The 13,209-nt window shown below is 48.3% G+C and overlaps 1 protein-coding gene across 1 annotated transcript in view; it reads right to left on the reverse strand.

Annotated features, from left to right (window-relative positions):
• The window catches only part of ARHGEF5 (Rho guanine nucleotide exchange factor 5), a 30,630-nt gene that overhangs the window by 12,269 nt on the left and 5,152 nt on the right, over positions 1 to 13,209 (reverse strand). Inside the window, exons 2-5 of the mRNA XM_027538744.1 lie at positions 7,282 to 10,408; positions 6,660 to 6,717; positions 6,169 to 6,233; positions 5,714 to 5,967 (exon numbers count right to left, since the gene is read on the reverse strand). Coding sequence (XP_027394545.1) covers positions 5,714 to 5,967; positions 6,169 to 6,233; positions 6,660 to 6,717; positions 7,282 to 10,396 — 3,492 coding nt within the window. The 5' untranslated portion in view covers positions 10,397 to 10,408. The remainder of the gene's footprint in view (positions 1 to 5,713; positions 5,968 to 6,168; positions 6,234 to 6,659; positions 6,718 to 7,281; positions 10,409 to 13,209) is intronic.

Consider the following 13,209-nt stretch of genomic DNA (forward strand, 5'->3'; position numbering starts at 1 on the left):
GGTGTTGGAGAAGACTCTTGAGAGTCCCTTAGACAGCAAGAAGATCAAACCAGTCAATCTTAAAGGGAAACAGTCCTGAATATTCATTGGAAGGACTGACGCTGAAGCTGAAAACCCAATACTTTGGCCACCTGATGTGAAGAGCCTACTCATTGGAAAAGACCCTGATGCTGGGAAAGATTGAAGGCAGGAGGAGAAGGGGAAAACAGGATGAGATGGTTGGATGGCATCACTGACTCAATGGACATGAGTCTGAGCAAACTCAGGGAGATGGTGATGGACCGGGAGGCCTGGTGGGCTGCAGTCCATGGGGTCACAAAGAGTCCAACACAACTGAGCAACTGAACAGCAACAACAAATAGGCCATAAGTGGATGCATTCAGTTCTGGGCTCTCTACTCTACATTGATCTATGTATCTGTTTTAGTGCCAGTACAATACTGATTACTGAAACTTTGCAGGATAGTCTGAAATCAAGGAGCATGACACCTCTAGCTTATTCTTTTTTCCTCAAAATTCCTTTGCAATTTGGGGTCTTTTGTGGTTCCACATAAATTTTAGTCTATAGAACAGACTATAAAAAATAAATTTTAACGTTATTTATTCTAGTTCTGTGAAAAATGTCATGGGTCTCTTGATAGGGATTACATTATATACCAACTCAAAATGAATTAAAGACCTAAATGTAAGACCAGAAACCAAAAAATGCCTAAAAAACATAGGCAGAACACTCTTTGACATAAATTGTAGCAATATGTTTTTGGATCTGTCACCTAAGGCAAAATAAATAAAAGCAAAGATAAACAAATGAGGCCTAATTAAACCTAAAACCTTTGGCATAGCAAATGAAACCACTGACAAACAAAAAGACAACCTATTGCAAATTATGTGATTGACAGTGGCTTAACACCCAAAGTATATAAACAGCTCATAAAACTCAATACCAAAAAAGCAAACAACCTGATTAAAAAATAGACAGATGACCTGAATAGACATTTCTCCAAAGAAGATATACAGATAGCCAACAGGCACATGAAGAAATGCTTAACACTGCTAATCATCAGAGAAATGGCAATCAACATTATAAGAAATCACCTCACACCTGTCAAATGGCCATCATCTAAAGGTCTACAAATAACAATTATTGGCAAAGATTTGAAGAAAAGAGAATCCTAGCACAGTGTTGCTGAGATTGTAAATAGGTGCAGTCACTATGGAAAACATTATGGTAGTATCTCAAAAAACTAAAAATAGAACTAACATATGATTCAGGAATTCCACTCCTGGGTATATATCAAAGAAAATGAAAACACTAATTCAAAAAGATTAATGTACCCCAATGTTCATACCAGCTCTATTTACAAGAGCCAAGATATCAAAACAACCTAAGTGTCTATCAACAGATGAATGGATAAAGAAGATGTAGTATACATACATACATACAAATACACACACACACACACACACACACACACAATGGAATATTACTTGGCCATAAAAATAATGAAATCATGCCATTTCCAACAACATGGATGGAAAGAGTATTATGCTTAGTGAAATAAGTTAGAAAGAGAAAAACAAATAGTCTATGTTCTGTAGACTACTGTATGTGGAACCTAAAAATAAAACAAATATATGTATATAATAAAAAAGAAACAGACTCGCATATATGAGAACAACTGGGATCACCAGTGCGGATAAGGAAGAGGAGAAGGGCGAGATAAGCCTTTGAGATTAAGAGGTAAACACTATTATGTATAAAATAAATAAGCAACAGGATATATTGCACAGCACAAGGAAATATAGCCATTATTTTCTTATAACTTTAAATAAAAAATAACCTATAAAAATACTAAACCACTAATATAATACTGTAAATCATTTATACTTCAATAAAAAGAGAGACAAACATTTTTTGACTGACTACTATGCACTAGGAACTTTTTAAAAATTATTTTTCAATTGAAGTATAGTTGATTTACAATGTTTCAAGTGTATAGCAGAGTATAGAATTCAGTTACACACACATATATATACACATGCAAAATACATATGTATATACATACATATTTCTGCTTTATTGACTATGCCAAAGCCTTTGACTGTGTGGATCACAATAAACTGTGGAAAATTCTCAAAGAAATGGGACTATCAGACCACCTGACCTGCCTCCTGAGAAATCTGTATGCAGGTCAGGAAGTAACAGTTAGAACTGGACATGGAACAACAGACTGGTTCCACATAGGAAAAGTAGTATGTCAAGGCTATATATTGTCACCCTGCTTATTTAACTTATATGCAGAGTACATCATGAGAAATGCTGGACTGGAAGAAGCACAGCTGGAGTCAAGATAGCCGGGAGAAATATCAATAACCTCAGATACGCAGATGACACCACCCTTATGGTAGATAGTGAGGAGGAACCAAAAAGCCTTTTGATGAAAGTGAAAGAGGAGACTGAAATAGTTGGCTTAAAGCTCAACATTCAGAAAACTAAGATCATGGCATCAGGTCCCATCACTTCATGGCAAATAGATGGGGAAACAGTGGCCGACTTTATGTTTCTGGGCTCCAAAATCACTGCAGATGGTGACTGCAGCCATGAAATTAAAAGACACTTACTCCTTGGAAGGAAAGTTATGACCAACCTCAGTTCAGTTCAGTTCAGTTGATCAGTTGTGTCCAACTCTTTGCAACCCCATGAATCGCAGCACACCAGCCGTCCCTGTCCATCACCAACTCCCGGAGTTCTCCCAGACTCACGTCCATTGATTCAGTGATGCCATCCAGCCATCTCATCCTCTGTCGTCCCCTTCTCCTCCTGCCCACAATCCCTCCCAGCATCAGAGTCTTTTCCAATGAGTCAACTCTTTGCATGAGGTGGCCAAAGTACTGGAGTTTCAGCTTTAGCATCATTCCTTCCAAAGAAATCCCAGGGCTGATCTCCTTTAGAATGGACTGGTTGGATCTCCTTGCACTCCAATGGACTCTCAAGAGTCTTCTCCAACACCGCAGTTCAAAAGCATCAATTCTTCGGCACTCAGCCTTCTTCACAGTCCAACTCTCACATCCATACATGACCACTGGAAAAACCATAGCCTTGACTAGACGGACCTTTGTTGGCAAAGTAACGTCTCTGCTTTTGAATATGCTATCTAGGTTGGTCATAACTTTCCTTCCAAGGAGTAAGCGTCTTTTAATTTCATGGCTGCAGTCACCATCTACAGTGATTTTGGAGCCCCAAAAAATAAAGTCTGACACTGTTTTCACTGTTTCCCCATTTATTTCCCATGAAGTGATGGGACCAGATGCCATAATCTTAGTTTTCTGAATGTTGAGCTTTAAGCCTACTTTTTCACTCTCCACTTTCACTTTCATCAAGAGGCTTTTGAGTTCCTCTTCACTTTCTGCCATAAGCGTGGTGTCATCTGCATATCTGAGGTTATTGATATTTCTCCCGGCAATCTTGATTCCAGCTTGTGCTTCTTCCAGTCCAGCATTTCTCATGATGTACTCTGCATATAAGTTAAACCAGCAGGGTGACAATATACAGCCTTGACGTACTCCTTTTCCTATTTGGAACCAGTCTGTTGTTCCATGTCCAGTTCTAACTGTTGCTTCCTGACCTGCATATAGGTTTCTCAAGAGGCAGGTCAAGTGGTCTGGTATTCCCATCTCTGAGAATTTTCCACAGTTTATTGTGATCCACACAAAGGCTTTGGCATAGTCAATAAAACAGAAATAGATGTTTTTCTGGAACTTTCTTGCTTTTTCCATAATCCAGCGGATGTTTGCAATTTGATCTCTGGTTCCTCTGCATTTTCTAAAACCAGCTTGAACATCAGGAAGTTCTCGGTTCAAGTATTGCTGAAGCCTGGCTTGGAGAATTTTGAGCATCACTTTACTAGCATGTGAGATGAGTGCAATTGTGTGGTAGTTTGAGCATTCTTTGGCATTGCCTTTCTTTGGGATTGGAATGAAAACTAGACAGCATATTAAAAAGCAGAGACATTACTTTGCCAACAAAGGTCCGTCTAGTCAAGGCTATGGTTTTTCCAGTAGTCATGAATGGATGTGAGAATTGGACTATAAAGAAAGCTGAGCACTGAAAAATTGATGCTTTTGAACTGTGGTGTTGGAGAAGACTCTTGAGAGTGCCCTGGACTGCAAGGAGATCCAACCAGTCCATCCTAAAGAAGATCAGTCCTGGGTGTTCATTGGAAGGACTGATGCTGAAGCTGAAACTCCAATACTTTGGCCACCTAATGCGAAGAGCTGACTCATTCGAAAAGACACTGATGCTAGGAGGGATTGGGAGCAGGAGGAGAAGGGGACGATAGAGGATGAGATGGTTGGATGGCATCATCGACTCAATGGACATGAGTTTGGATAAACTCCAGGAGTTGTTGATGGACAGGGAGGCCTGGCATGCTGCAGTCCATGGGGTTGCAAAGAGTTGGACATGACTGAGCGACTGAACTGAACTGACTGATACATACATATGCATACACACCTATATATTCTTTTACAGATTCTTTTCCATTATAGGTTATTACAAAATATTGAATATAGTCCCCGATACACAGTTAGTCCTTGTTTATAACTTTATATATAGTAGTGTGCATCTACTAAACCCAAGCTCCTAATTTATACTCTTTCTTGGTAACTATAAATTTGTTTTCTATGTCTGTGAGTATGTTTGTATACACACCACATCTTCTTTAGCCCTTCATTTGTTAATGGACATGTAGGTTGCTTCCATGTCTTGGCCATTGTAAATCGTACTGCTATAAATACTGTAAATAGAATTTAGAATTCTGATTCTCCCAGAAATTCTTTGCAACCAAGTTTTACAAACGAAACAGAAGCTTGGAAAGATCAAGTATTGGGCTAGCCAAAAAGTTTATTTGGATTTTTCCTTAACATCTTATGGAAAATCCTGAATGAACTTTTTGGCCAGCTCAATAATTTGGCCCAAGTTAAATAGCTAGTATATATTAAAGTGGGTCCAGGTCATTTAAGCCAGAACCGAAATGCTTAAACATTGTTCCAGAATGCCTCTCCATTGTGCCATGTCATCTTTCCAGGAAGAAAGGTTTAACCCATATTTTAAATTGATTTTTAAGATAAGCACTCCATGTAAAATATATTAATGACAGTAACTTAACATGAGACCAACAGCCTTTACTGTAGTCTTGCTAATGGAAGGAAGGACCAAGCAGAGCTTGATGGTCATTCAAAAGCTTCTATGAAACCCATGAACCACAGAACAGCTGCAAGGGCCACTCACCAAGGCAACACCAAAAAGCCCCTGCATGTGTCTTGGTTGAAGAGGAAAACTTCAGTGTAGGCTGAACCTTTGGTTGAAGAGGGAAATTTAAGTCTAGCCTGAAGCTAGACTAATGAGATTGAGTGTATACTTCTCCCATCAAATTCAGGGGCATGGTCACTTTGTATGAGCTCAGACCAATAGCACGGAGCAGTAAATGGTTGATGGAGTGAGGAGGAGGTAGATAGGAGGGAGAGGGGTGATGTTCACAAAGCAACTCGAACCCAGCAAGCTGGGGGTGACCCAGTGTCATGGTGGTGAGTGTGGTAGGGACACCCCGGTCATGGTGGTGGTGGTGGTGGTGGTGAGTAGGAGACATGGACGTGAACAGAGGAGACCCCGCTTTCCCTTCTGCAGCCCCTGCCCCACCCCACCCTGGTGGTACCTCCTGGAGCTTCTGGTCTTCATGGGTCATGGAGAGCAGCACGGTGCTATTGCGCACCACGGGGATCTCCTGCCACAGGGAGCCGCTGGAGGCCATGGAGAGGCGACGCAGGTAGGACTCCGAGGAGACCAGGGCCTTTCGGGGCTGCCGGGGCGAGATGGGCCCCGGTGATTCCGTCAGGCTGTCCAACCGCTGCTGGCTCTGAATCTCCTTGTTCAGAAACACATCACTGTACTCCTGGTAAAGCAGCTGAGCTACAGGGGTGAAGAGGTGCAGGAGAGGGAGAGAATTAGGGAGATAGGGAGTTGAGGCTCCGAAACAGGTCACCAAGCCCCGTGGCTCTCCTGGCATGTCTCCCTACAGTTGGCCAAGTCCCACTGCTGATGACTACGAACCCCTCTCCGGCTCAGGAAGAACACTCACGCAGGTCCACAGTCATATTTCAAGGTACTCACAGGAGTTGATAAGCTTGGAGCACCGTCTTGAAAAGTTTCCCATCACCTCCTTTGGCTTTTTCTCCCTGTGGGATAAAGAAGGGCTCCATGGTGTTTGCTGGCCATCAGACATGGAGAAGCCCCAAGTGACGATAAATAAGATAATCTCTGACCACTGGGACATGTGCTAGAATATCAAGGCCAAAGCCTCTGGAGAGGCAAGCTGTAGCCTGACACACTTCTGCATAGTTCGACGCTCTTATGGATGTCAGGTTGAACTTTTATGGCGGGGTTTAGTTCACAGCCAAAGGGTCTAGATGGATAGGAGACCGGGATTCAGCTGCAAGAACCAGGTAGACGAAAGATCTCCCTACCCTGGAATCCTGGTGTCGGTCCCTTCCCCTCCCTACCCCTGGAAAAGACATGATCTCAGCACCTTTGCCAGCTAATAAAAATCTCAGTATCCTAGGAAAGAGAGAAAACTGTACCCATTGGGAGAGAGGGTGACTCACCGGAAAACAATGGCGTCCGACAGGCCAGGGGATCCTTCCATGGCGGGACCTCTTGTGTCTGAAAATGGAAAACGGATAAAGTAACCGAGATTTCGAGGGGGTGTTCAGACGGAGCCAAGGAACCTAAGACCTAGAGTGAGACATGTAGGCATGGGGGGTGGGTTAAAGGTTCAACTGGGCATCTGTGAGAAAGGGAAGAGCCAAAGTCAAAAGCATTTGAGGACACTGGTACCAGATCTGCTCCCATTGCGTCAGAATGTGAAATGGACAAGTAGAAGATGCCTTCTCTGCTAGTGGAAGGGCATCGAGCAAGTGTTTGTAACTGGAAAGTACTCAGGGGTGGGGGAGGGGAAGGTTCCAGAACAATGTTGGCAAACAGAGATGCACCATCAAAGTGCACCCCACAGTAGAGCGAGAGAGACGGAAGGGGAGAAGAAAGAGCCTCGCCATGAGCTCAGAGATGTTTTAGAGGACTTGCCTCTGCCTGGGGCTGGGTACATGGGTGAGGGAAGCCAGCAGGGGGACCAGTAGGAGCCTGGAGGACAGAAGACGGATGAGGAGGGGAGAGCCGGACAGAGTCTGCTCTGAGGCGAGGTCACCGCGGTCCCGGCTCCGCACTCACCTACAGGGCTCTCGGGGAGGATGGAGGGTCTTCGCAGGCCCTGCCGGTGCCAGTCCTTGTGCTTACTCGACCCTTCACCGGGGACCGCCGCCGCCTCACTGCCGCCCTCCACTGGCCTTCTCGGGTCCCGTCGATGGGGCCAGCTCGATGCCTTCTCCAGGAGGATGTGGCCCGATTTCTCCGGCTGCCTCACCGGGCCTACCTCTGACCTCCTCAGGCCATTGCTTCCTTCCTGGGGGGCTGTTCTTCTCCAAGACCCTCTGGCAGGGGCTTCAGACTCTTCTGAGAGCCCGGGTTCAGAGGTGGGTCGCTGGACCTCTGGAGTCCATGGGGTGGTCGGGGAAGATGGGTGTAGAAGGGCCGTCATGTTACTGAAAGCCAGGCCCGGGGGCGTATCACTCTTACACCTGCCGACGGAAGCCAAAGGGTCGGTTGACCGGCCTGTGGCTGGAGGCCAGGAGACCCGTCCTGCAGAAGGTGGGGTGGAGACTGTCCACTCTTGACAAACAGGCCTCGGCCTGCCTTGATCCCCTGAGTTCACGAGTCCTCCCTGCGAGCTCCTGCCCTTCCCCTTGGACTTTGGGGGCAGAGGGGGTGGTTCAGTAGGAGAATCCAGGATAGGGATAGGAGGGAGAGGCTTGTAGATCCTTGAGATGCTCGACAAGACAAGGGGGTGGTGGGGCTGGGGGGCGTCGGGGGTGGGGGGTAACGGCTTGTTGTATCTCTGCCTGGAAGAGACAGAGTGCTGAGTGTGGGGTGGCGCGTCCGGCGTGGAGGGCAGCGGTCGGTGCTCCCTCGCCACCAAGGGGTCAGGAATATGGGCTGGAGGTACCCTGGGGGGGCCGTGGAGCCCCGGACCCAGGGTGAGTGGTGGAGGATGGCTGTACCGCTTCAGCATGGGGATCACCGCAGGGGGATGGCCGTCTGGCTCCACCGTGGAGGGCTGGACGTGCCTTCTCTCCAGGGGAGGCAGGGGCGGAGGTTCATGGATCATCAGGTCCATGGGGGCTGCAGGGGCTGGGGAGGAGCCACAGGCAGGAGACCCGGGGGCAAAGGCCCAGTGCTTCGTGGGTCCCCACGGCTGACTGTCAGGGGGGCTGCCGGCCATGGCTGGATTTGAAGCCGGTTCTCCAAAGTCCTGCCCCGGAGCGGGTGGTGAACTCGAGGCTTCCGGAATGATGGCACAGTCCCTTACAGTTCTCCTGCCCCTTCTTGGGAGCACAGAGCCATAGATGACAGGTTTGGGAGGCCTCTGGGGCAACTCTGAGTGGGAGGAGGACAGGGATATTCCCGCCAGGTGTGGGGCTGGCTCTGTCCCATGAGACCCGGGGAAGGAGTTGCTCCTCACGGGCTGGACCGCTCCGGTGGGGCTGCCCAGGGACCCCGGGGGGTTGGCCCGGCCCGCCAAGGGGAAGCCGTAGCAGGCTGCTGGGGGAGTCTTAGGAGCCCCACGGGGAGATGGACTGTCAGTCGGGCAAGAGGCTCTGGAGGTTTCTGGAGAACAGGCAAGGACAGGAGGCTCCCTCCTGGGAGAGGCAGCCAGGGGACGGGCCATCGGTGTGGCAGCCGTGCCAGGGGGCCCTTCAGGAGGACTGGGTGCAGCTGCCTCTGGGCTCCTTGGAGGGGTCGCAGAGGGACTGTAGGCAGAGACCACCTCTGCCCCCACGCTGCGTGCGGTCTCCTGCCCCAGCTCAGAGCCCTCTTGCTGGTGGCGATGAGCAGTTTCTGGGTCCAGGGACTCCTCGGCAGGACAGGAACCAGGTAAAGAAAAGGGCTGGTGGGAGCATCCTGTGGGTTCTGGGGCAGGACTCGGAGCTATGGGGGATGGAACCTCGGCTCCAGGCTCTGTTTGAGTCCCCGGGATCCTGCTCAGGGGAGAAGAGGCCTCTAGAGACAGGTCACAGGGAGGAGAGACCTCAGGGGCGACCAGAGCCAGTGCAGTGGGACCCTCACGCTCTCCTTGTTCTATGCAGCTCTCTTCTCCTCCTCGGCTGGGTGTGTCCCCCTCCCCGCCCTCTGGTTCCTCCTCCAGTGACCCCACTTCTTCCTCCTGCCCCTCTGCTGCCTTGGCTTCCCACTGTGCACCCGGATCTTCGGGCTTTCCACTTCCTTTCTCTGACTTACTTGCTGAGCTTTGATTCTCCCCGTCCTGAGCACCCACCTCATTCTCCTCTGGCCCTGTTAACTCCCTCCCTTTCTGCTCCCCTTGTTCTGGATCCCCGTGGCTCCAAGTCCTCCAGTCCCACTCCCCATAATTCAGACCCCCCAACTCCTCCCTGCAGCACCACCCCTCTCTTTCTCCTGGATCTTCGAGCACCATGTCATTTTGCATCTGCTGCTGTTTCTGTCTCCCTTCTTCCTCTGCACCTTTAACCTGCTCTCCCATCTGCTCTGGAGCCCCGGAAAGCCCAGCAGAGCCAGCAGCCTCTCCCTGAGGTCCCCCTTCCTCCAGCCCCTCAGTTCCCTGGAGACACACGAGGCCTGGACTTTCCTGCCTTGCAGGTCCACACTCCGAGTCCTCCAGGGGCCGGCTGGTCTCAGCCGGGTGCTCGTCATCACAGGAAGGCCTGTGTCTGGTCCGGGCATAGGCGTTGGAGGATGTTTCCTCCTTCCCTTCTGCTTGTCCCGTTTCCAATATCAAAGACGTGAGTTCTGGTTTAAAGTCCACCTCCACGCTGGTGTCCAGATCCCTGGATACCGAGGCCGTGTCCAGACAGTCACCCTGGTCAGGGCAGGCCAGGAAATCCAGGGAAGCTGGCATCCTTGCCTGTCTATCTTCCAGGCTCCAGGGCCCGGCCTCCTGGCATGAGGGGGTATCATCACAGGCCTCAGCCATCAGGGTTTCCTGGTCGGTCTCCACCTCTGGAGAGGCTTCGTTGAGGAGAGAGGTCATGCTCTCAGCTGCACGGTCATTCTCATCCCTCACGTGTCTCTGCTGGGTCTCCAAGAGTGTGCAGCCCTCAGCCCACTGACACCGCGGGTCCTCACCCTCTTCGGCTGCAGGCTCCAAGGCAGGGGTCTTGCTGCTCCTCATGGGAGCTGCCCAGATAACAGGGAATTCTGCTCTGGCAGGGATGGGAGTCGAGGCTCCATGCTGGGGCTCCTCCGCCTCCATCAGCACTGAATCCTAAAGAGGAATAAGAGACCAAGTTTCCACCCCCTCTTCCGCTTTATTTGTTATTTATCCAGAGGGACAGACCATAAAGAACAAGCATGGGGCATTTCTTTGGTTCCATTTGCAGTCATTCTTTGAGACAAAACGTCCTTCACAAAGTAAGCAGTGGCTTCTATAAAATTTATCATTGATTTGTTCATTTAATAAATATTTGCCGAGTCACCCTTTCAAGGGTGGGGCATTCAGTAGCAAACGAGGCAAACAGACTGTGTCCTCATGGAGCCTGCAGTCTTGTGAAGGAGACAGATGAAAACAATTACGTTAGGGCACCAGACCGCTGTCAGAGAGCTCCCAGCATTCCCCAGTGGTCATTAAGCTCTAGGTGGTATGACGTCATGGTGTCTCCCTGTCGACTCTCTGGACACCAAGAGTGACTCAGGCCCATATAACTCCCAAACAGTGTGAGGGACACACCCTAGATCTTACAGCCCAGAGGAGCAGTGTCTGGAGGGGAATCCTCCTTCTAAACTGCTGACGGGATTAAAACAGGTCTGGCCATTATGGCCGGTGCCTGAGATACCACAGCACCGTATAATCTCCTTTATAGAGGGTCTGAATTTCACTCACCTTATTTTACAGAGTGTCTAGCAAAGCCTGTGACTAATTAACAACAACAAAAAAATTGTGTTTCAATTATATAACAGCTTTAGTAAAGTGGAATGATAACTAGACTTAGATGAGAACCAGATGAGATTAGACAAGAACAAGAGTAGATACAAAGGGTACCCACTCCAATGAGGGCCATCAAACTGGGGACCCCTCATCATCTTACTCCCCCCTTCTCTCTAGCATGAACTCATCTCATCACTTGTCATATTTTGATCTTCCCACCTCTCTTTGCTACTTTGCAAAGAATTTACAAACCAATGGAGAGGAATTGCTTCTGTTTCTTGCAGTTCAGAGCAACCCACACTTCCCTCTGTCCATCATTCCCCTCTGACTATGCCAGAGCACCCTCACCTCCAAGTGCCATCTTCTGTAGCCTGCCTTCTCAGGACCTGGTGCAGTGGGTTAGCTCGTTCTCTAGCACCTTCACCTTCTCTGTTGGAACCATCCCACCAGCCTTTAAGCATGTTTGTGGCTTTCTTCTCTTTCCAAGATGCACTTGGAGTTCTTCACACCTGCTCTTCTCATATCCTTGCATCTCCTCTACCTCCAACCGAACTTTAAGGGCACCACTTTGCTCACCTCCCCTACAACCTTCAACGTGCTAACTCTAAACAAGACTCTGTGGATGCTTATTTTCGGTGGTTCTTGCCAGCATCTGACATTTGACACTGCAGTGGACACCAATTTGACATTACACATACAGGTAGTTATTTGTGAGACTACATTTTTTCCTCTTAAGTTTTCCCCAACCCTTTAATTGACTCATTAGAACTGACTCATTGGAAAAGACCCTGATGCTGGGAAAGACTGAAGGTGGGAGGAGAAGGGGACGACAGAGGATGAGATAGTTGGATGGCATCAAGGACTCAATGAACATGAGTTTGAGTAAGCTCTGGGAGCTGGTGATGGACAGGGAAACCTGGCGTGCTGCAGTCCGTGGGGTCATAAAGAGTCGGACACAGCTGAGTGACTGAACTGACTGACTGACTGAACCCTCTAACTGGGTTACTTTGCTCCTCTTTGTAGCACTTATCACCTAGAGTTCACTTTATTTCTCCTTTGTAGCACTTACACAATTGTAATTATGTAGTTACGTGTGTATTTTAGTTTATCATCAATCTCAAACAATGAGCTTCAGAAGATCAAGAACAACATCTGTTTTGCTCAATTGTCTATACCTACGACAGCTGACTCACTGGAAAAGACCCTGATGCTGGGAAAGATTGAAGGCAAAAGGAGAGTAGGCCAGCAGGGAATGAGATGGTTGGATGGCATCACCAACTCCATGGACATGAACTTGAGCAAACTCCAGGAGATAGTGAAGGACAGGGAGCCCTGGCAAACTGAAGTCCATGATGAGGTTGCAAAGAGTCAGACACGACTTAGCAACTGAACAACAGAATATAATACGTGACCCATACTAAGCACTCAGTAAATATTTTTCCATGATGGAATAAAAATTCTTGTTTCCCTCCTGGCTGACATTCCCCATATTTAATTGAGCATTAACTCCTCTGGATCCTTCCTCCTAAATCTCACTCAAGTCTGTGCACTTTTCTCCATCTCCACTGCTAGAGTCTGGTCCATGCGGCTGCCCTCTCGTACCCAGTTCACTGCAGCTGGCCACTGGCCTCCACACAGCTTCTCTTGCCCTCTTTCCGAGGCATTCTCTCCTTAGTGCCTGAGTGATCAAAGGCCCCACTTCTGGTTAAATTTCTTCAGTAGTCTCTAACTATTGGAGTGAAACCCAAATATATATTTTGGGTAGCATGCCCTCCACAACCTGGCCTCTGTCTTCCCTACAGCAGCATCCTTGTCGGTCACCACTTCCCCCATCCCACTGGCTTCCAGAGCCTTCAGCTCCCCTTCCTGTCACCTGGAGGCCTTCACGGGTGTGGCTCTGGGACCTGGAGTCCTCTTCTCCTGCCCAGAGGACACTTGACTACTTCTTTCACACTTGGAGTTATGCATATAGTGTCTACTTTCTGGGCCAGACCATGAGCTTCAGGAAAACACAGATGCTGCCATGTTAACTGTTCAATTCCTTCTTCCCGCAGCTTAGCTGGCCCTCAGCAAAGATTTATTGCACAGATGAAGGAAGGAAGAACATAGACTTACAAGAATGTTGTCCAACTTTTAGTTCT

Source organism: Bos indicus x Bos taurus, chromosome 4 (genome assembly GCF_003369695.1).
Source record: "Bos indicus x Bos taurus breed Angus x Brahman F1 hybrid chromosome 4, Bos_hybrid_MaternalHap_v2.0, whole genome shotgun sequence".
NCBI classification, from domain to species: domain Eukaryota; kingdom Metazoa; phylum Chordata; class Mammalia; order Artiodactyla; family Bovidae; genus Bos; species Bos indicus x Bos taurus.